This window comes from Vicugna pacos, chromosome 34 (genome assembly GCF_048564905.1).
Source record: "Vicugna pacos chromosome 34, VicPac4, whole genome shotgun sequence".
Classification (NCBI taxonomy): domain Eukaryota; kingdom Metazoa; phylum Chordata; class Mammalia; order Artiodactyla; family Camelidae; genus Vicugna; species Vicugna pacos.
Window position 1 is genome coordinate 15678261 of NC_133020.1, and position 21411 is coordinate 15699671.

Genomic DNA, 21411 nt, shown 5'->3' on the forward strand with positions numbered 1-21411 from the left:
AGCCTTGGGCCTGTCATGGTGCCTGTAGGCATGTCATTTATCATGCTAATATGTTACAGTGAGCATATAATGAAGCTCAAGGTCTACTAGAAGTCAAATCTCCTGCCATCTTAATCCTCAAGGCCTACTGGGGGTTGAATCTTCCCCACCATTTGCATGTTAATTGCTGTCTTCCCTTGAATGGCTGTGCCCTGCCCCCTTCCCTCCTATCTCAGAACCTCAGTAACCAGGGTACAGAGCAAAGTTCTAAGCTCAGGACAGCGGGCTGATGAAGGCAGGACCATAAAGCCCTACCCACCCATGAGACATTCAGGACGGGACTCCAGATCTGAGAGGGCCTGGATCTGAAGCATGAGTCACCGGACCCGCCTTCTGAAAGTGGAGTGAGGCTATGTCCTCTCAGAGTGGCCAGGAGAGAGGGGAGCTGGGACTACTGGCCAGTAGTGAGCTCTTTGCTGCCTCTGTCAAGGTGGGTTCAGGAACTGGGCGAAGACAGCCAGCAGAAAGGTGGTATCGATGGAACCAGCGACAAGGAGTTGAGAAATTTAGGGACAGAGGTTAATTCAAAAACTCATCAATTCATTAATTAATATATCACTATCTAGCATTCTGTCTGTTTTCATGCCTTTGTTCACAGCATTATGCTCTTTGATCCATCGTGTTTAAATACCCCTTCCTCAACATGACGGTCAAATTCAGATACCTCCTAGCTGGTGTAATACTTGGGCTATCAAATCACACCTAGAGGGGTGTATGAAGACTTTTAAAACCCATATTCACTTTATGATTATTTTAACTTCTTCTTCAAACACAGAACTACATACACTTAGATCCACAGATATTATAAGTATGATGATGGTCTTTTGTTTCACTATTTTCTGTTAATATATGCTTACCTGACTGGCACAGCTCTGTGACTACCTCCCAGCCCGGAGGGCAGGTGAAGAAGGCAGGGAGACTAACACACACAGATTGTCTAATGTGCCTGAGGTCTTTAACATAAGTGATCCCTTGGAAGGTAGGCATTTGTGTCTCCACTTTACAGATGGAAAAACAGAGGCTCAGAAAGTAAGGATAATGTACACACAGCCATGATGAATAGTAGAACTGAGATGCAAACAGAAGCCGTCCTCCAAAGCTCCTTCTCTTACCGTTACCCCGTGGGAAATTACAGGCAGGGGAGGGACAGGAATGAAAACTTGCGAGGTTCTGGGGCTGCCATGATGTGGGAAGGAAGACGCGGGTCCAAGGGAGCCTTCGGGATTTGAGAGGTGGAATAACTGGTTGTGGGGACTTCTTGGTTGCCTGCCCCTTTTTCTGGTGTGATTCACTTCCTGCTGCCCTCTGTACTCCTTCACGGCCCTCTGGAGAGAAAGAGGCGTCCTGGTCCCTTAGTTAGGACGAGAAGGAACAGCGAGGTCAGGTCATATGCCTCTGAACGCTGGGTGACTCACCTACCAAACTCGAGCTAGAACCTCAGACCTCTGACTCTGTTGTCACAGCACCAGGTCGGTGCTGCTCCCTTGTCCCCGGACTCCCAGACCCCTCAGCTCAGAAGCACGCTAACCCACCCCTGCTGCTGGCTCCTGGCTGTGCGGAGTGAGGTGCCTTTTGCATCCTGCCAAGGGGTTGTTATTTGCTTTCTATGTATAGGCTCCTTACAAGGACACACCCTGTGTGACACAACACTAGCTGATTTCCTGATTGTGCAGTGAGTCCATTTGTCGCTCTGCCTGCCTGGGCCAGGGACTCCTTTATCAGAGAATGAGCAGGTGTGCGTGCGCGTGCGCGTGCCCGTGTGTGGGTTCCCACAGTCTTTTGTGGGCTGTCTTCCTTCTGCTCTGCTCAGCGGGGACCCTCTTCACTGCAGAGGGCTGTGTGCTCGAGAAGGCTGGAGGCGGCGTGGCAGGACACGAAAATAGATCTCCCGGCTTTTGGGGGGGAAATGCCAAAAGATTTTTAAAGTACCAGGAGTCCCCTCCCTTGGAAGAAAAAGCTGAGCAGGGTGAATAGCAAAGAGGGGGACTGATCCCCAGAAATGCAGTGTGACTGACAGCAGTTGAGACACCCCAGCAGCACGGACCGGCGCCTTCGCGTGTCCATCAGGTAGGCGAGAGGAGACACAGATGGATCAGAGGCTGCTCTGTGTAGAGGCAGCGGTGGCTGTGTGTTCTTGGCTTTGCCCTCTTGTCAGTGGTCCTTATTCTGGGCTTGGGAGACTGTTGTTTGGTAATCCCACGAAGAGGAAGTAGCCAGCCAGGAGAGGATCTAATTTAAGAGATGTTATTTCCAGGCTTTTGAGGTTTGAACGTGGTGGATGGAGGGTTATAGAATCGGGAACATGATAAACAGGGCAATAATTATAGTCAAAATACCATGTCTTGAATTGGTGGGATACCCCAAAGGGCATGAAGTGCGTTCTTGTCTGCAGTGACGTGTAAGGCCTGAAGCTGCCTGCGGGGCCGTGAGCGGGCTTCTGGGGAGGAGCCGAGATACAGTTTAGGCTTCCTCACCATTACTGTACATCACGTGCGTTTCAGGAACTCCTCCCGACAGGTAAAATTAAGCAAGAAAAGCTGATAGGCTCTGTCTTGACAAAAGCTTTTGTTTCAACAGGGTCAGGACTCCCAGGCAACAGGCTGAGAGCCTCTCCTTTTTATGGTTCAAAACGCATTTCAAGGCCCGGGTGTCTAGGAAGGTGGAGGAGGCTGAGGGTGAGGACCATCCCCGTCTCCCATATCTGAGAAGAGCAGGAGGAAGGGATGCTCTCCGGGGAACCGCCTCTCCTCTCCGCCTCTTCTGCACCAGCAGATTATAATCCCTGTGCGGGCGGCGAGTTATCTACACCAGTCTGATTCCGTGGGTTTAGAGGGCCGCCTCGTCAGTGAGCCCTCCCATTCACTTTTGTCCGCTCACGAGTGCGCTTCGGGGAGAGGTGGAGCCCGAGGCGCTGACATCCAGCAGAGCAACCCTAATTATTAGTCCGGAGCTCTGGCCCTGGGAGTTCTGGCCCCTTCCTGGCCCTCAGGCTCGCAGTGGAAGATTGCTAATCCTGGAAACCAGGCCCTTTCCCTTGAAATAGAATTGGGCTCAGCTCCAGGAACATGAACAAACTAAGAAAATGGTCCAGGATTCCATAATCTGGTGAGTATGGGAAACCATTTCTGATTCGACACTTATTTTCAGGATGCAGTGTGAAGACAGACGTGCAGACATGCCCCTGAACGACCTTAGAGAACAAGCAGGCAGATTCTTCTCACCTGTCCTTTCCGATTTATGGTATAGTTGTTGGTGAAATTCGGTTTCAGCATATGGTTTCCATGATTCTTTGGATTCTGACATAATTCCTTCTCGACACCATGTGTCTTGTCCATTTGAGTGACAGGTGCACATGTGTGGTGAAGTCGTTTCAGGAAAATTGGGTTTGAAATCAAAAGACTGGAGTATGAAACTTTTTTGGCTATTTACTTGCTTTTTTTTTCTTCTTTTTTTTCCTCTGGCTAATTCAGAACTGAATTCCTCTGAACCTCAGTGTCCTCCTGTGTGTGAAAGGGCGCTCATTTTCAGAATGTTGGAGATAAGTAACTGGAATCCTCTGGATCTGAGCAGTTCCTCTCTATCTTGCTTCCAACTTAACATGGTCACTCCATTAAGTGAATTTTGGGGGCTGGACAGCTCAGGGGTAGGGGTGATGGCGGAAGCAGAGGGAAGGCTGAGTGACTGAGGGAGAAGGCAGACTGTCTCCGACTCAGGGACCCTCTCCTTGTATTTTCTCTTCCTCTGCCCCGTAGCCCACGGCTACTAAGGACCCCCTCAACCCAGCGCGGTGCCCGTCTAGGCAAGCGGGTCACTTGCCTGTATAAAAGAACATCGCTGGCAGATCAGCTTGTGTTGACAGGCAGGTGGCAAGGTTGAGGATGAGGCTGGCACAACAGATTTAATCACACCTTATGGAACCAGGACCAGATGTCATAGAGTCGATCAAGAAATTTCTCACAACACAGAGGCAGAGTACAGGAGAATGCATCTAATTTTTACAGTTCTATTTGTTGATATATTTTGGTAAGAATCTCTTCTGGATGCTCATGAGAAAATTGCTGATTACGTCTGGGCCATTATTGTGGTGACCAAACCGAACTGTCACTAGTGGGATTTCTGCTGTTGTTGAAAGAGAACTCTTTCTTTGTGTAATTAAAACAGACACAAAAATGCAGTATGGCATTGTACTTTCCTTGTAAATATGTGTCAGAGTTGGGAGAGTTAATATTTAGCTCGGTTCTAGCTATGGTCATTAACTTCCATGGTCTCCCGGCTATAGTCTTGCAAGAATTTGGGGTGGATTTTGCTTCCCATTTTACTTTCGTTCTCTTTCTATGTGAATCTCTGTCTGCATAGTGAGATTTATCAGTCTAGGTCCTCATTTCAAGAGGGGAACTCAACTTTTTAAGATGCTAAAGTCAGAAGCAACTGAGAAGAGGAAAAATAAGGAATGACAGCCACAAATGAGGCAATAATATTGCTTTAACTAGAGCCCTTCCGGGTGAGACTTGGCACTGTGGGTGTGTGTAAACTATAGGCAAACTATGTACCTATTTTCCAGCCGCCAGAGTTATCAGAATTAACAATTTCACCACTTCACTGGACCCTTGATTTCAGTGCCCTGCACCTAGAAATACGTGGCACTAAAGAGAGGACTTGAAATCTGCCCCAACTATGCATTCCTTGTCTGAATTAGCTTTGTATCCAAATGAAAATAAATGTTTTCTTTAGAAAATAAGTCAAACACAGTAAAAGAAAATTAGACTAGAATACAGGAGGTAGACTTTTCCCACATAACCCATGGACCACAATTGTTCAGACAGGTGCTGTGAACATTTACTTGAGCCCTGGAGCAGGAGTCTCGGGTAGGCGGGGAGCCTTTAAAAATAATCTGAGAAACAATGGCATGAAAGCAAAAGGCATGTAGACTAGTGTTTTATATACTTAAGGATTTCCTCTTAAGAGAAGAAGCAGAAGCCAACGTATTTTTTTTCTTTTAACACAGCGAGATATAATCAAAGGGGACAGAGTATGGGTCATATTGTACAGAAATGTTGGACAGGAATATTCTTCTAATAGATGGGTTAGAATCCAGCCCATAGGAAGGGCCATCCCAGAAGGTTCTGGCATCTAGGCATGCCTTTTCTTAGCTTGACACAGAACGGGCAGGCCCAGTCATGTGGTAATTGAACATTAATGGCAAAGAAAAAAATGTAGAGAGGAATATTGTTGTTACAAGTGAATATAAGAATTTTGTGATCTCAGTGCTTTGGTGAGCTCTGTGTGGCTTTCATGGACAGATGGGTACACCTGGCATGTATTCCTTACAAATTCTTGACTTGTTTGGTATCTTATAGGTGCCTATAGCCAAATGGTGAGAACCTTGTTTAGGAAATGCAATAGAAGGTCATGTTGCGTCCAGCAATGGGTGCTGCGGAGTAAGTGTGGTATCGGGGTGGGAGGATAAGCTTGGGTTTGGGTCCTTGGGTGTGGTTATGTTTACACATGTGGTGTCATTGGATGTGGCCACCCTGAGCAGCTCTACGTGGGGACATGTACACAGGGCTTCCCATTTCACGTTCCAGTTTGTACCAGCAGGAGTGTAGTTTGGTTTCTGGGCAGAGCTCACGAGTCGGAGCTGGCTGCTGAATGGCTCTCTCTTCCTCTTGTGCTGTGGTAGGAGATTATGTCACAGAAGAGACTCCCAGGTGGCCAAGCCCGTTAAACAGGCTGCTCCCTGAATGAAAATAATTACGTCTGATCATGCACCGAAAAGGAAGCAAGAGGGAAGAAAAACAAGAATGACAATGGCAGGGACCCATTTTCAAATTACGTTAGAACTCTTCTGGCTGAGCTCATGTTTTATTTTGAAGACCTTCTCCTTTGCTCCACCTTCTCAAGGCATGTTGCTTCCTGCCCTTTTACGAGCACTTTCCCTTTCGTGTGGTCTCGTGGAATTGCGGGAACTTCCACCTTGCCCTTTTGACTTACAAAATAGATGAGATGGACTTTGCTATCTTGTTATTCACTGACTGCATAGATCCTTTGCTCTGTGCAATCCCACAGATAAGAATTTCCCTCTCTCTCTGCAATGTTCCTCCTTCTCGCTACTCCTCTGTTTATTTGGGCTTCTGTCAACCAGCCACCTGCCTGTCCTCTGAGTTCTAAGGGAGCTGGTTAACTCTCATCCCCTCAGATGAGCTCACAGAGCTCCAGGAATGGTGAAGAGAAGGCTCAGCTGGCTGGGAGGTTCCTTTTACATGTGTGTTTCAGGCACTGAGACACTGTTTCAATACAGATCAGCGTGGTTCTTGGTATTAGCAAGGAAGCGCAACATGTAACAGAAGGGAGCATAATATGGCTAATGTCATACATGTACAATATAGCATAATATCATATAAGCTACAATTATGATTTTTAAAAATTTGACCTTGTTATCAAATCACTACAAAACTAGAGCACATATTTACAGTTACCCAGACAGTAGAAAATTACAATATTTTGTTTCTGATCAATGAGAATTTTTAAAGACGTTGGTCTTGCGGGCCACAGAATCAGGCTAACCAAGGGCAAAGTAAAGTCTGTGCATATATGGAAGAGTGGTAACCACCAGTTCTCTTCAAAAAGAACGAACCCGGTTTTGGGGAATATGCTGATTATACAGAATTATATAGAAACACGTGCTGATTATATAGAGTTGAAAGCGATGCACATAAAGAATCTCTGGCCAGGTAAACACGAAACTAGTACCTATAGTCTGCTTGGAGGAGAACTGGGAACTGGATAGATGGAGAACAAGGAGGTGGGAAGCAGATTTTTATCTTTTGGGGTGGGTATGCCATTTTATATTTTTATTTTTGAATCAAATAAGTAGATTCCCTTTTTGTTTAAAAAAGAGAGAAAGAGAAGATGGCTTAGTACAGACACTTGCTTTAATCTATACATTGGTAAGAATGAGTGTCTGTGTCTGTCTATATATGATGGGCAGGGGAGGCTCCTTGGAGCGCTGAGAGCTGTAGAATTAAATAGTTTCTATGCTGTCTGTTGATTGGTAGTGAGAATGCAGTGGGGAGGACGTTTCAGAGAAAGAAAGCATAATTCATCTCACTTGAGATCTGCCAACTATTCATTGTCTGACTTAGCTTTGTATAAAAATGGAATTAAGTGTTTTGTTTTAAAAAATGGGTGATACATAGAAAAAGAAAATCAGACTTGCTTAAGGACTATAAACAAGGATAACTCTTTCTCACAAAACCCATGGACCACAGTTGTGCACCGTTCATGAACTTGACCGCTGGAGCAGGAGTCTAGGGTCGGAGGGGAGCTTTGAAAATAATTTGAGAAACAATGACATGAAAAGGTAAGACCAGATCAGCACTGTGTTAACTATATAAAAGAAAAAAATGGCAGGAAAAAACAAGTTCTTCCAGTTTGAATAGCAGGTGGATGGCTAGAGATGAGTTGGTGGCTTAGAGAGTTCCAGGTAGCTGTGTATCTGGTAACTAGTGATCTGCAGAGGTGGTTTAAAATTCTGTGTGTGTTTGTTTTTTTCAGAACGACTCAGTCCTTGGGAATTATTCTCAGCTGTGCTCTGAGCATTCTCTGTGGGTCAAGTGCTGAAGTGGACAGCTGTGCAGCAATGGGAGACGAGAGGGGCATGACACGAACACTGCTGGAATGCAGTCTCAGCGACAAGCTGTGTAGTAAGTAGAGATATGCTAGAGATATCTGTCCTCTGATTTCAGAGCGATGGAGACTAAGATCTGAAGAGATTCTGGAAGGAAGATCGTTTGATTTCTGACAGAAATGATGACGGTGGTGATGACAGGAATTGGCACTAGAGGCCACTGTCTTTGAAGTGGGGGTGAGTGGCAACCGTACAGCCAGGTGGGCTTCATCCTTCATCTCAGTAGGAAAAATGAGAGAAGAGGCACAGAGCATCCCTGATGGGCTAAGAAACAGGGTCACTGGGGTTTCAGATCAAGGAGCTGATTCCAATTGTGGTTGCACTGAATGAAAGTAGAGGGGTCAGAAGCAAGAGACGATCGTGTCATGTACGGTGAGCTAGGACTGGTGGGCAGGGGAGTGCTGTGGCCATCAGGTTAGCCTGCTCCTTCAGCCTCTTCTCTTCTTGCTTGACTTCCTGCCTAGTTGTCCGGGAGCAGCAGTATGAAATCATCATCATCCCAACCCTCCTGGTGGGCATCTTCCTCATCCTCCTTGGGGTCATCCTGTGGCTTTTTATCAGAGAACAAAGAGCCCAACAACAGCCTCCTGGACGCCGAGGTAAAGTTCACACTGGAACTGGGCGGTGGCTTGGGGCAGATACAGGCGACAGAAGATAAGACCTACGCCTCAGAGAGCCCAGGTCTAGAGGTTCCTGCAGTGAGCTAGGGGATATGGGTCTCCTCCTATGGAGGTGAGAGGGGGTGAACTTTTCTCTAGGGAGTCATGAGTACAAATCAAACATATGCTTGTTAGCTGAAAGAAGAGTCGGCAAGAGAGGCCTCATGTAACCTGTTTCTGTCTCCTTTGTCCTACTGTACAAATCTTTGGCCGTGTGAGTGTCTACGGATTAGGGAGGAAGACCTATTGGGTGACACCCAAGGCTCTGTAGCATTGAGCTTTGAAGGATGACATTTTACTCTGTAATACAGTCCAACCCTGTTCTGTGCTTCTGGAATTTATGGCGAAAGGGGATAGCCTTCATAATGGCCTTTGAAGCACTGGGTAGGCGATGATAACACACTGTTCTGGGGTACCGCTGAGCATGTAATTAAAGGGCGTGCGCTCATACATGAAACTCAGGGACAAAGGAAGGAGAAACATATCCCGACAGTGACATGAAACTCCGTAGTGGCCGATCCTTACTCCTTCTCTAAACTGTGTCCCAATTTTCTTATCAGTCACTCTTACAGAAAAACTTCTCAAAGAAGTTGTCTTAACTCCCTCTCACTGCTTCTGCCTGTCACGGTCTCTTTTGAACTTACTAAAACAAGGCTTCTCCCCGACCGGTTCACCCGAACAACTCTTTCCAAGATCGCCAGCGACAGCTAGGTTGAGTCTTCATAACCTCTCAAAAGCATTTGAAATGACTTTGCACTTCCTCCTCCTTCAAGTACTTTCTAGGTTTGTTTTAAATCTGCAGTCACGACCTAACTGATCTAATTTTCAGTCTTAACGGATTCAAATACTTCCTTCCTTCTGATTATAGTCCCCTTGAATTCCAGATTCTCATACTAAACCACCTACTTTGCAGTTGTGACCTAGTACACATCTAAGATGTATTATGTGTAGAACAAACGTCCCGAAATCCCCTCACAATGCCCTCCCCCAGTGGTCTTCCTTATCTCAGTGAACGGCAAGCCCCGCTCCCTGTGTTCAGTCTAAAACCTTGAAGGTGTCCTTGACTCCTCTTTCCCTCACACTCCATATCCAGACCATTAGCAAACGCTGTTAACTCTGCCTTCAAAACAGACTCAAGCCATTCTCACCTCTCATAGATAATTGTAATCCTAACTGGCTTCCCTGCTTCTGCCCCTATCGTTTTTCCCTTTTATGCTAGGCATCCACTGTGCCTCTGAGCTAGACCCTCCCCCCACCCACCCCAGAATGATTCTTTTAAGGCGTCAGTCAGTCCTGTTAACTCTCTGCTTGAAACCCTCCAGTAGCCTCCCATCTTAGAATGAAAAAGACAACATTCTTTCAATGACCCTACATGATCTGGGCCCTCTCTGGCCTCATCTCCTGTACCCCGCCAATTATCCCACTTGGTTCCAGGGGCACTGATTTCATTGCTCTTCCTCAGACATGCCAAGTGAGCTCCTTCCTCAGGACTTTTGCACTCCGTGTTCACTTCGTCAATAATACTTCCCTGATACCCGTATGGTTTGCTCTCTACTTGCTTCCAGGTATTTCTCAAAACTGGTCTCATCAGAAAGGCCTTTCCTCACCTTCCAGCATAAAATTGCATCACTGATGTGATAATCCCCCTCTTTTCCTCCATGACACTCCTCCCCTGGTATAGTATTATCTGGCAAGTAAGTGTCATAAGAATCTTTGCCTTATTCCCATCACCTAGAATAGTGCCTGGCATGTAGGAGGTGATCTTTGTTGAATAAATGAGTTAATGAATGAATGGAGATTTAATAAAAAGAACAAACCTCTCTTTTCCAATGGAGAAAAGTTGGCTTAGAACGGGGGAAAGTACCAGAAGATTTTTTTTGACTGAGACGCTAGGAAATACGGATTAATTTGACCTTGGGGACAACTTGAGGGAAGAATAGCCAAGGCTTAGAGTTGAGTAGTTATCCATACCACCCCCCTCGCATCTTTGGAAGCCATTTGATTGACTTAAATGATCACCCCCCCACTGTCAGTTACCATCAGTAAATTTAAGTGTCTGTGGTTTGATATAGTATGAATATCTCCCTGCTATACTCACACCGAATCCTCGGGAAGACTGAAAGGAATGTCACTACCAGTTTCCAGAGGTCCACTTGAGTTGTCTTAGAAGTAATGGGATTACTATAAAAGTTCCACAAGGTTTGTACTGATGCTGGCTCACAGAGAAGCACCAGAACGTATCTTCACATCAGCCAGAGAGAAGATTGCTAGCGGGCTTCCTTGCTGGGTTACTCCAGGTGCTGCCTTCCTGGAGTCCCTGGGCCAGGGCAAAGCTGGTTAGTATCACTTCTTTGTTCTAGGCATTGCCCATGTGCCATCTTCTAGAGGTGTAAGCCGGGAAGCAGCAGCACATGGAGGAAGTGTGTTTGTACCACTTAAGGAGACATCAGTGGAAAGCCTTCTACAAACTTCCACACGTGCCCTGGCCAAGCTGCAGGTGCCCCGGGAGCAACTCTCTGAAGACCTGGAGCAAATCCACAATGGTAGTTATGGGGCCATCTATCGGACCAAGATATATACTGGGGACCCTGCTAAGGCCAAGAGTGTTGTCCTCAAGGCTTTAAAAGGTAAAAGGACAAGTGTTGGACTTTCTTTCCTTTTAACATTTTTTCTGTGCGCCCACAGCAGTGAATGCTAACAGGCTTTGCAGACATTGAGACGTTAATCAGCAGGTGGTTGTGGTGACAGTTGGGCTCAGAATCAGAAGGGAGCAGAAAACAAAACTCGTGATGGAAAATGCTCTTCTTCCGGTCTTTTCCTAGCTAACATTTTCCTAGCTATCAAGCTGTTAGAACTGATTTTTGCATATTGGCTGATACCGTATTTTTCTTCTTTTTCCTTTTTTTTCTTTTGCCGATACTCATGATCTGGACCAGTAATGATGGATACATAAAAGAGGACAAGGATAGAAATAGCAAGAATATTCCTCAAAACGCATAGACAGTAAAAATATTTTAATGTGAACAGAACACTTGTCTATTTAGGCAGAGGAAGCCCTATGTTTCTGTTACCTTTGACAAAAGATCAGCGACACTGAAGATGATCTTCTAATTGATTCTCTTTCTACTTGCTTTTTGTCTACAATCACTCCCCTGTGACGCCCTGAAATTTGTCACCTGAGGTTGCTTGCTGCCTCATACCTCCCATTTTATTGGTGATACTCTGACTGCTCACTCCCTGTGGCTCTTCTGTCCTCCACAGAGCCAGCCGGGCTCCAAGAGGTGCAGGATTTCTTAGGCCGAATCCAATTCTATCAGTACCTGGGCAAGCACAAGAACCTGGTACAGCTGGAAGGCTGCTGCACAGAAAAGCTGCCGCTCTACGTGGTGCTGGAGGACGTGGCCCCGGGGGACCTGCTCAGCTTTCTCTGGACCTGTCGCCGGGTGAGCAGTAGGGGGGTGTTAGGAAGGAAAGGCCTGACCTGGCTGATCAGCTGTTCACATGTCAATTAGCCCGAAAGACGGCAAACTAGAGAGATATTATGACAGCATAACAGAGTGATTATCACCATCCAGTAGAATTTTTTATATTGATAGAATATCTGCTCTGTCTCATATGGTAGCCACTAATCACACGTGGCCGTGGAATCCTCGAAATGTGGCTGACATGACTAAGAAGCTGAAGTTTCAATTTAATTTAATTTTGAATAATATATGTTCAGATAGCCACCAGTGGCTCACAGGTACCACACTGCGCAGTGCAGAGGTAAGGAAATGGACGTTCGGCTCCATCTCCTACTAGTCGTGTGACTCAGGGCAAGCCACTTCTCCGAGCCTGAGTTTTCTGAATCTGTAAAGTAGGAGTAATAATAATTATTAAACTTCAGACATTAAGTTTGTAAAAACATAGCAATTGGTACTCAAGTGCAAGCAGTCAAAATGGTAGCTGTTATAGCGATAATTGCATAACAGCGTAACTATTGTTAGTGATAACTTCATTGTTGTTAGTGTTAGGTGTGCCTGTCTTTCTGTAACATCACCCTAGTGTGCCAGGGCTGAGCTGAGAAGAAATTCAGCCTGCAAGTTTTTGTATCTCCAATCCATATTTTTAAAAACTAAGATGTTCAGAAATTTCCGGGCTAAAGTGCAAGTCGCTTTCCTTACACTTTCCCCACTTCTCTATCCATTCCCCTTTCTGAAGTGCTGTTTTCCTAGTTAGCGCCTCACTTGCTGATGAACAGAGTTCAGTATTAATCGCACCTCCCCAGCATGCTGACTGCCGTGCTACTAAATGTATGTGGAGAGAGGACGCTGTTGACCTCTTCCATCCAGCAGTGCCAATAGGACAGTGTGCACATCATGAGATTTGGAACCTTTTTCAGAGGTTATCCATCTGTCACATGGTCTGTCTCTAACCTCACCAGCTTCTGTTTTTCAAACTACATGCTTGTCGATTTCAGATCGTTTTTGTGTGCCTTTCTCATCACACCTGACTTCTCCCTTCCCTCCTCTGTGTCCACTCACACTTCAGATCTCCGCAAGAGCTTTCCTTGCTCCTCCAGCAGAATCGGCTCTTTCCTCCAGCATCATATGCTCTTTTGCATTTCTTTCATGGCACTTATAGATACGTAGTCATGCATTTATGTATGATTATTTGGTTCTGATTCCTGAGTGTCTGCCACCCTACACGCTCCAGGAGGCAGCAGACATATTTATTTTACTCACTTTTGTATTCTGAGTTCCTGAGATGGAAGCTGGCACCTAGCAGGCATTCAATCAAGATGTGTTGAGTTAATGTGCTTAATTAATCTCTAACACACACACATACTCTGCTTCAGGAAAAGTGCTGCTTTATCTGATGGATAGTTTCATATAAACCTTTTTCTCATCTGCTATTCTGTTCTTCCTTCATTCTGCTATCCATCTACACTCTTTATTAATAGTTTCCCTGCTCCAATAAATCATTGCCCTTGTCTGCATATTGGAGAATCTCTCACAGCAGTCTCTTCTTCAATCTTATAGTCTGTATGTTTATGTATTTTTCTTTTTTTAAGTCTTGATAACTGCATTTAAGAATATCTCCGCCCCTATTTTTTCTTTCAAATCTCTTCATGTCATTTGATGTGATGCCTTTTTCTCTATCTCTTTAGGACGTGATGACCATGGATGGCCTTCTCTATGACCTCACAGAAAAACAAATATATCACATTGGGAAGCAGGTTCTCTTGGCTTTGGTAAGGCTGGGGAAGATGACAACAGATGGCAGGGATTCTTCTGTGTGTCCTGTGCCTGGCATTTGATGTCATATTTCTCATATTTCTATTCCTCAATGGTGTATATATTATAAAGTCAGATGGAAGTTGGTGGGCAGAAACTCAAGCCCTGATAAATTGTTTTCAGTTCTTTCTTTACAAAATTGTTTAGATAACAGAATTCAGGATTGGTAATTCTAGGCAGAGAGCAGTCAATTTGGGGTTTTTAGAAGGAACAGGAAGGGTGTTAAAAGGTTTCTCAGTCTTAAGAGGTCAAAAGCCAGGGCCAAGAGCTGTAAATCCACTTCCCGATTTATACTAATATTAACAGGTGTACGAGGGAAAAGGGAAGCAAAGTGAGAGAAGACATGGGGAGAAACTGAATGGGTGAAAGGCTACAGAAGAAGGAAGTTTATAATTTATACCTGAAAAACAAGAAATACGAGTTCAGAACATGTGCGGTTGGAGACTTGCTTTGATACCATATGTGATAGGAAATGCACATACCTGAAAAAGAACAGGGAACAAGTGGAAGATGAGGAAGAGAAGGGGCGACAACGTGACCGTTTCTTGATTTTAAACTAACGTAAATAAACAGGGAAGAGAAAGAACTCAAGGTTTAAGAGAAAAAAATTACCTTTACTGAATTACAAATTTAGGTGACTATTTCTATGAGATTATTTAGATAATTGTGTTTAGAATCAGCATTTGTTACGGAAAATCAGGGCCCTGTGAAGCCACTGCTTTAAGGTTTTGATACGCCTTGCCACCCCGAGGCGCGAAGTATACCAGAGCTCTGCACGGACCCAGGGAAGGCCTAGGGAAGGAGAGGCAGTGAGGTGAGAGAAGGCTCCGGCTGAAGTTCTCATGGGGCAGAGGACAGGGCACAGCGCACAGATAAATGTTCACGGTGGTGTTTGGAGGGCCTAACTGGTATGTTTTCTTGATAAAGTCAGGGTGTCAGGATAGAGTCTGCCTCGTATCCTGAACCGTCATTGCGGGGATGTTCCGAGGGATCACACAGGCGCACTCCTCAGAGCCCTAGGCTCCCAGTTGTGATGCAATAACATGCTAGTTCCCTTACTTTTAACAACTTCAGGATCAGTACATTCCTTAATTCTTCTCATTATCATATAATTTGTTTGTTCTAAGAGCTCACCAGAGACCAAAACAAACAAAACAAACCAAAACCAAACCCAACCCAACCCCAAACCCTGCTAGCCACTGTTTGCTTCACCATCACCGATGGGAAATCTCCAACTTCAGCCTTTTGTTTTTTCACACTGTGCTTGTTTCGTCGTCACAGACCTGAGGCTCTAGCTCTTCCATCACGGGTGGGTTTTCAGCTTCTCCGTGTGCCCGGAATAGCTCGGTTGTCGGGGAAATGATTTCAGCACGTCGGTGTCATCCACGTACAGTGACTCTCAGGTGCCTTACTGGCTGTGCAGGGGCTACTTTGATACTTCTTAAAAACATAGATTCCTAGGTCCCCCCTCCTAGATTTTGGTTAAGTACACCCCGGGTGAACATCTTATGAATTTATTAAGCTCTTGGGCAATTCTGATGTGCAGCCTGGGCTGAAAAGTGTTAGCAGAATTTGTAGTTCTGCCTGTGAATTAGAACAGCTGACTGTGGTCACCACCTCTTGGTAACTGCGTAGCTTTGCATAATCATTTAGATTTATCTAAAAGTTACTTCCGTAACTTGCCTCATCAAGTTATTTTAGGAACAAAATGAAACTATGTAAAACTCTATGTAAATTTATTATTATGCCGCTCAGTTTTGTTCTGTGCTCTGTATATGGCCTTGCTTGGGGGCTGCTGCTAAACACTGGAAACCCGCTCCCCTTCCCATCGTGCGGCTGGGTCTTAGCTGAGAGGAACGTGGAATCAGGCCACGGTCAGGGCTTGATGCAGAGTTGGGGATTACACTTTACAAACTCAATACTAATATGGCTTGGATTATGTGTTCAGTTTGGTGATCCTATAAACACAATGCAAAAATGTCTGAGCCATGATAAATAATTGGAAGTGATATGTCGTCACTAATGAGACTTGTGCAGAGTGGAAAACGTCCTCTTTTCGAGGATCCCTGGGACTGCTTCTCTTTATCTGCGACCCAAGCCGTGACCTCAGACAGCTGACCCATCTTTGATCTTACGTGGACAGGAATTTCTCCAGGAGAAGCATCTGTTCCATGGGGATGTGGCAGCCAGGAACGTCCTGATCCAGTGCGATCTCACCGCTAAGCTCTGTGGCCTGGGCCTGGCTTATGAGCTCCACTCCCGAGGGGCCATCTCCTCTACTGGCTCGGTACCTCTCAAGTGGCTCGCCCCGGAGCGGCTTCTGCTGAGAGCAGCCAGCATCAAAGGAGACGTGTACGGTTTGTTCCTGCCCTCTGGGTTTCTTCCTCTCTTGATCTGGGTGTCCTCCAATCCCTGAACGCACCTGGGTCTGTTGTCAGTTCTGTCTACACATGCCATCTCTACTCGGAAGTCAGACAAGTGCGCAAGCAAAAATGTGCGTTACGTGCCAGAGCATCTGGCTGCAGTCCTTGTCAGTGCGCTTTGAAGTATTCCTTCTGTATTAGAGCAGAAGCTCTAAGTGGGAGGGAAAAAAGAAAAACGAAAAGATTATTCAAGCCAGTATCTGAGAACTTAACCTCCGAGTTTGTTTTATCTGAAAAAGGCAGGTCTGCTTCATCAAAACTTAAACTAGAAATTGTTAAACTAAACACACACACACACATATATGTATATACTCAATTTACTTTAATTTAAAACAGATAAATGGGTATTTATCAATTGTTTGGAGGAGGGCCAGGGGGATAGACCTGCTATGCTAAATGAAGTTACATTTTGTGTTTCTTGTAGAAATAGCATGCAAAATAAATTATTTTTGAATTTCAGTTTGGGGTGATTCTGGGTGAGAAACTGGAAAACAACTGGGGTGTAATTTGACTGTAGACATTTATTGTTAATCTTTTCCCCGGTTTTCTACAGTCGTCTCAGTCACACCATTTGACAGCATTTTCTTTTTGCAGCTTAGTTTTATAGAATTTTTTCAAAGCATTCAAGCTAGTTTCCAGGGAGCTAATACTTTTCAGCATTTATATTTAATCAGCTTATGTGGTATTTAATTGATTACATGATTACAGTTACACGTATGATTGGCATAAACAGGATTGTAAAGAATCACAATTGACTTTTGGTAACCACGACACTCAGCTGCTTGGAGAAGCACATAGACGTAATGCAGAGTATCTCACTTAATCTGTTACATAACTTGAATGTTCTATGCCGCAGAGGAAACTTGGAACATCAGTTAACGTGGTGAGTCAATTAGGAGACTGCTTCTTTATTCCACTGCTGCGTCACTGACAGCTTTTCGGTAGAGGTCTGGGAGTAACAGGCTTAACTGGGAAATACTGCGTATTTATTGGGGATATTACAGAATAGTGAAATGTACATCTCTCAAATCATATGGCTCAGGCAAATACCTGTGCCAATTATGTATAAATCTTGCTCTGTTAATGTTTTTCCTAGGTCTCCTAGATCAATGATAAAACTTGCTTAGCCTTGTGCTAAGAATAAAGGGTGGAATTTCAGCAGGAAGGAATGGAAAGGATGAAAAAGACAGAGGGGAATTTCTGTATGTTTGGGTGAATCTGTTTGCATGTTTGCATGAACATTCATGCAATCTGGCAAATAACAGTAAACATGTTACTGTGGAATATGGAAGAACGGAGACATACATCCAGTCCTCAAAGAGATTAGGCTCCGAGGGCACTGGACAGAAACGCTTTGTAATGGCTCTACGACTCTGCTTTTTGTATCAGCCCTCGATTCCCCCTTCATTGCCTTACGATGCAGTTCTTACTGAAGGTCTCTGATATTTAAGTGAGCTCTCCTTACGAAAGGCAGAAAGAGCAATTAAGTGAATGACTTTGTTGCTTTTACAGCTGGTCCTTTGGGCTCCTGCTCTATGAGATGGTGACTCTAGGTAAGGAGGATCCCCAAAGCCATGCGCACCTGTTTAGAGACAGGCAAGGGCGTTCACTTGGGTGGTGGGTGACAGGTGCTGTGAGAGGGGCTTTCAGTACAGTCCCTGGGAGTCCAGCTGGGCTGATGTGGAACCCAAGCCTGATTTGTAAGAGAGTCTTGTGAAGTTGTGACTCTCTGTCCCTCTCCCCTCGCTCTTCTTCTTAACTCTCTTTTGCTTTCCTTCTCTTTCTTTTCCCCAAGACTTTACCAATTCCAAGAGATGTTTTAAAATCCAAGGATGAGTCTAAGAGTAATCTTGCAAAAATATAAAAACACGGCCTTTAGACTTATTCATCCATTTGATTGAGAAACTACAGCACCTTCTCACGTTTGGGAAGCAGACAGTGGATCTTCTTTCTTACTTTGCTTTATTTTGTTACTTTCCTAAAGACTCAGCATTCTCCTAAATTATCAGTTCCCTTCCAAACACCTTTCTTTCCCCCCATAAATTCTCTAAAGCTATAGCCTTCCTTACTTGGTCACCAGGGGGCAACTAAATTATAGCTATTATTTTTCCTATGGCTCTGCATTTTGCAGGCAATTAGCCCCCGGGGGTGGAGGGCAGTGTTAGTTACAGGTCATGTTCTAGAGGATGCTGAGGTTCTCTTGCTCTTCTCTTTCCTTCCATCCCTACAGGGGCACCTCCATACCCCGAAGTCCCTCCTACCAGCATCCTGCCGTATCTCCAAAGAGGGAAGATGATGAAGAGACCCAGTAGCTGCACACACACCATGTGAGTGGCTTTTAAAAGGCCGACTCTTCTCTCATTTCAAATTCTTTTTGCTCCTCATCAATTACACCCTTTCCGACATGGCTCAGGTGAGCCCCAGCGATCACTATGTGCTAATGTACAGCCTTAATCCAAATCTATGCAGTAAAACACATCCGCTCACATATATGCACATCACATATGTGTACGTGTATACACACATATAAACACAGACACAATATTGAGGCAACCATTGGCTACTATATTAGAAATTTAAGTTTTCTAAAACTGATAAAACTTAGTTCCTCTGGAAGCTTTAAAAACAGACCAAACCAAATTCAAGTACAGCAGTGTTTTATGTTTAAATGTCAGTCTCAGAGCCTGCCAACCTCAGTTCTACTAGAGCTGTCTTGACTTGATGAAAAGTCTTTGAAAACTTGACGAAAAGTCTTTGAAAACAGACCATGTTATAAATTCTCTATAAACTGGACTAAAGAAGAGACAGACTACAGGTGATAAATACTTTTATCTAGATTAAAGCAGTTTCCTGGAGAAGCTAAATAACAAAGGAGGGACAGGACCTGAATTAATGGAAGGGGCATCTAATTACATTATCTGAAATTAGTGTGAATCATATTATTCCATAACTTCTTTTTTTTCCTGCTGCAGCGGAGCTGCTACTGGTAGATGTGTTACAGCAATGGTCTGGAATACTGCAAGTTACTAATATCTAAAGATGAAAACACTTAACTTCTGTACTGGTAGATGTGTTACAGCAATGGTCTGGAATACTGCAAGTTACTAATATCTAAAGATGAAAACACTTAACTTCTGTATTGGTAGATGTGTTACAGCAATGGTCTGGCATACTGCAAGTTACTAATATGTAAAGATGAAAACACTTAACTTCTGAAAGAGTTTTTGACAATGGGAAAAAAGAGCCTGCTCTGTCATACTGATTGCAGTTTAAGAAATCTTTAGTCATTCCTGTTGCCCTGTTGAGAGGATGACATTAACAGACTTAGGAGGATGAGAAAGAATATCATCCTCTGAGAATACGGCAGGCATATCTGGGCCCGGAGCGAGAAGAGGGACACCTGCCGAGCGGGTTGATGGTTTCATGCAGCTTGGTGATTAAGCTCGTGATCTAAGGGTTATGATGTGCATGTTGGCTGGAAATGATTTGACTGAATGTGCTATGCACGATTAAGAATAAGATGTACACGCTTATATGCACGAGGCAGATGATAGTTTTATGCACGATGTACATATAGCACGCGAAGCGTGCTGTGACACAGATCAAAGAACCGTAGGGTGTTTTTTGTTAAGGTCTGTTAGGAGAGGAGACATGACCTTCAGACGCCTCGTCAAGGAAGTCTGTTTCACCCGCTTCCCTTTCAGGTATGGTCTCATGAAGTCCTGCTGGCGTTGGAGCGAGGACAGCCGCCCGTCACTTGAAGAGCTACGCTCACGCCTGGAAACTGCCGCTCGAACAGCAAACGACAAGGCTGTACTGCAGGTACCAGAGCTGGTGGTGCCGGAACTGTATGCAGCCGTGGCTGGCATCAGCGTGGAGAGTCTCTCCTACACCTACAGCATCCTCTGATGATCCTGCGGCAACACACACTTCTGGGCGATCAGATACTCTTGGAACCAATTCCTCCAAGAACAGAGAATAGACTTTCTAGTGGGACATAAAGGGAGAAATGGACATGGATCCTGGATTTTCTCCCACATATTTCCCTAGAAACCTGAAATGATGGTAGATAAGGCTGCACATGCCGTAGAATCCTTGAGACTGAGAAATATAATTTCATTTCTCTGTTAAATTTCTGCTGTCCAGGTCTGAAGACACAGGGTAGATGGGGTGGACAGTGTCATTGCAAGGGAGGTTTTAGAAATCTGCAGTGTTTGTCTTAGCATGGCACAGATAATCCACCCGCCACAGGCTGGTTTCCTCCTGAAATGTGCTTCTATCTAGGCAATTATAAGGTCCAGAACATTGGAATCAAATGAGGGAATAGAAAGCCGATAAAGAAGTTGATGAGAAGAAAAATGTAGGTTCTGTTTGCTCAGGAGGGCATCCATTAGAGAGAAGATGGAGGAATGACAAGTCTTCAGTCTCGTTCCCTTCATGCAGGGCTGGAGGAGACCCATGAAGGAAGCTCCGAGTCTCCCCTGGGGTACAGATAGGAGAAATATGATCCCCTTTGATCTAATTCTGATACAGGTAAACACTGTTGGTACTTCTTTTAACCAGAAGCTGGAGGAATCATTTCATGATTAAGAACATTCAACATGTTCTTAATGTTCATCAGGCTGGCTTCCTGGTCCCTGAGATGAGGGAGATTGAGCCCAAAGAGACAGTTAGGTCGGTGATGAATATACTGCGTATGTATTTAATATGGGAAATATGGAAACCAAGCAAGAGTGCTTAGTAGATCAGAATGTCTTTAACAAGGGCTAGGAAAGGATGTAATCTGAGATGGAAGGACGGTAGCTTCCTTCCGATGATGTACTGTGAACCTTGTTTCATTAAATTAGTATTTATTAAGTGAAGGTACGCTTTTCTGGTTATACAGTTGCCAAAATCTCTACAATATGGAAGACAAAAGTAAACAAATGGAAGTTAATGTCAATAGAAAAATTCAAGAGGCAATCTACATTGTCAGAAAAGGGATTCCTCAGAGTTCTGCAGGGGTAACAACCCCCTCACAAGGTTGTTGTGAGGACTGAATGAGAGTATGCATTTGTACAGTATCTGGTATGCATTGTGTGCTCAATAAATGTTGATCTCCTTACTGCCCCTCTTCCTATCCTAGAATTTTTCATATCTTTTTCGTTTAACATCTACTGTGGCCAAGAAGAGAACCCGGGTCTGTCAGTCACACTACAAAGCAGGACACGCTTAAAGATGAGTGTGGTACAAATGCCACGTGACTAAAACGATGACGGCATTATTTTCGTGTGAGGTCTGGATGATGAGTCACCTCCTACTACATCAAAATACTGAAAGTATGATGA

General features: G+C 44.6%; 1 protein-coding gene across 1 annotated transcript in view; it reads left to right on the plus strand.

Moving 5' to 3' along the window:
* Positions 1-21188, plus strand: part of STYK1 (serine/threonine/tyrosine kinase 1) — a 33635-nt gene extending 12447 nt beyond the window's left edge. The window contains exons 2-10 of the mRNA XM_006199863.4: positions 7594-7742; positions 8191-8325; positions 10746-11012; positions 11647-11828; positions 13535-13618; positions 15805-16013; positions 17597-17637; positions 18315-18411; positions 19789-21188. Of these exons, the coding sequence (XP_006199925.2) occupies positions 7679-7742; positions 8191-8325; positions 10746-11012; positions 11647-11828; positions 13535-13618; positions 15805-16013; positions 17597-17637; positions 18315-18411; positions 19789-19993 (1284 nt within the window). The 5' untranslated portion in view covers positions 7594-7678 and the 3' untranslated portion in view covers positions 19994-21188. The remainder of the gene's footprint in view (positions 1-7593; positions 7743-8190; positions 8326-10745; positions 11013-11646; positions 11829-13534; positions 13619-15804; positions 16014-17596; positions 17638-18314; positions 18412-19788) is intronic.
* The last annotated feature ends 223 nt before the right edge of the window (positions 21189-21411 follow it).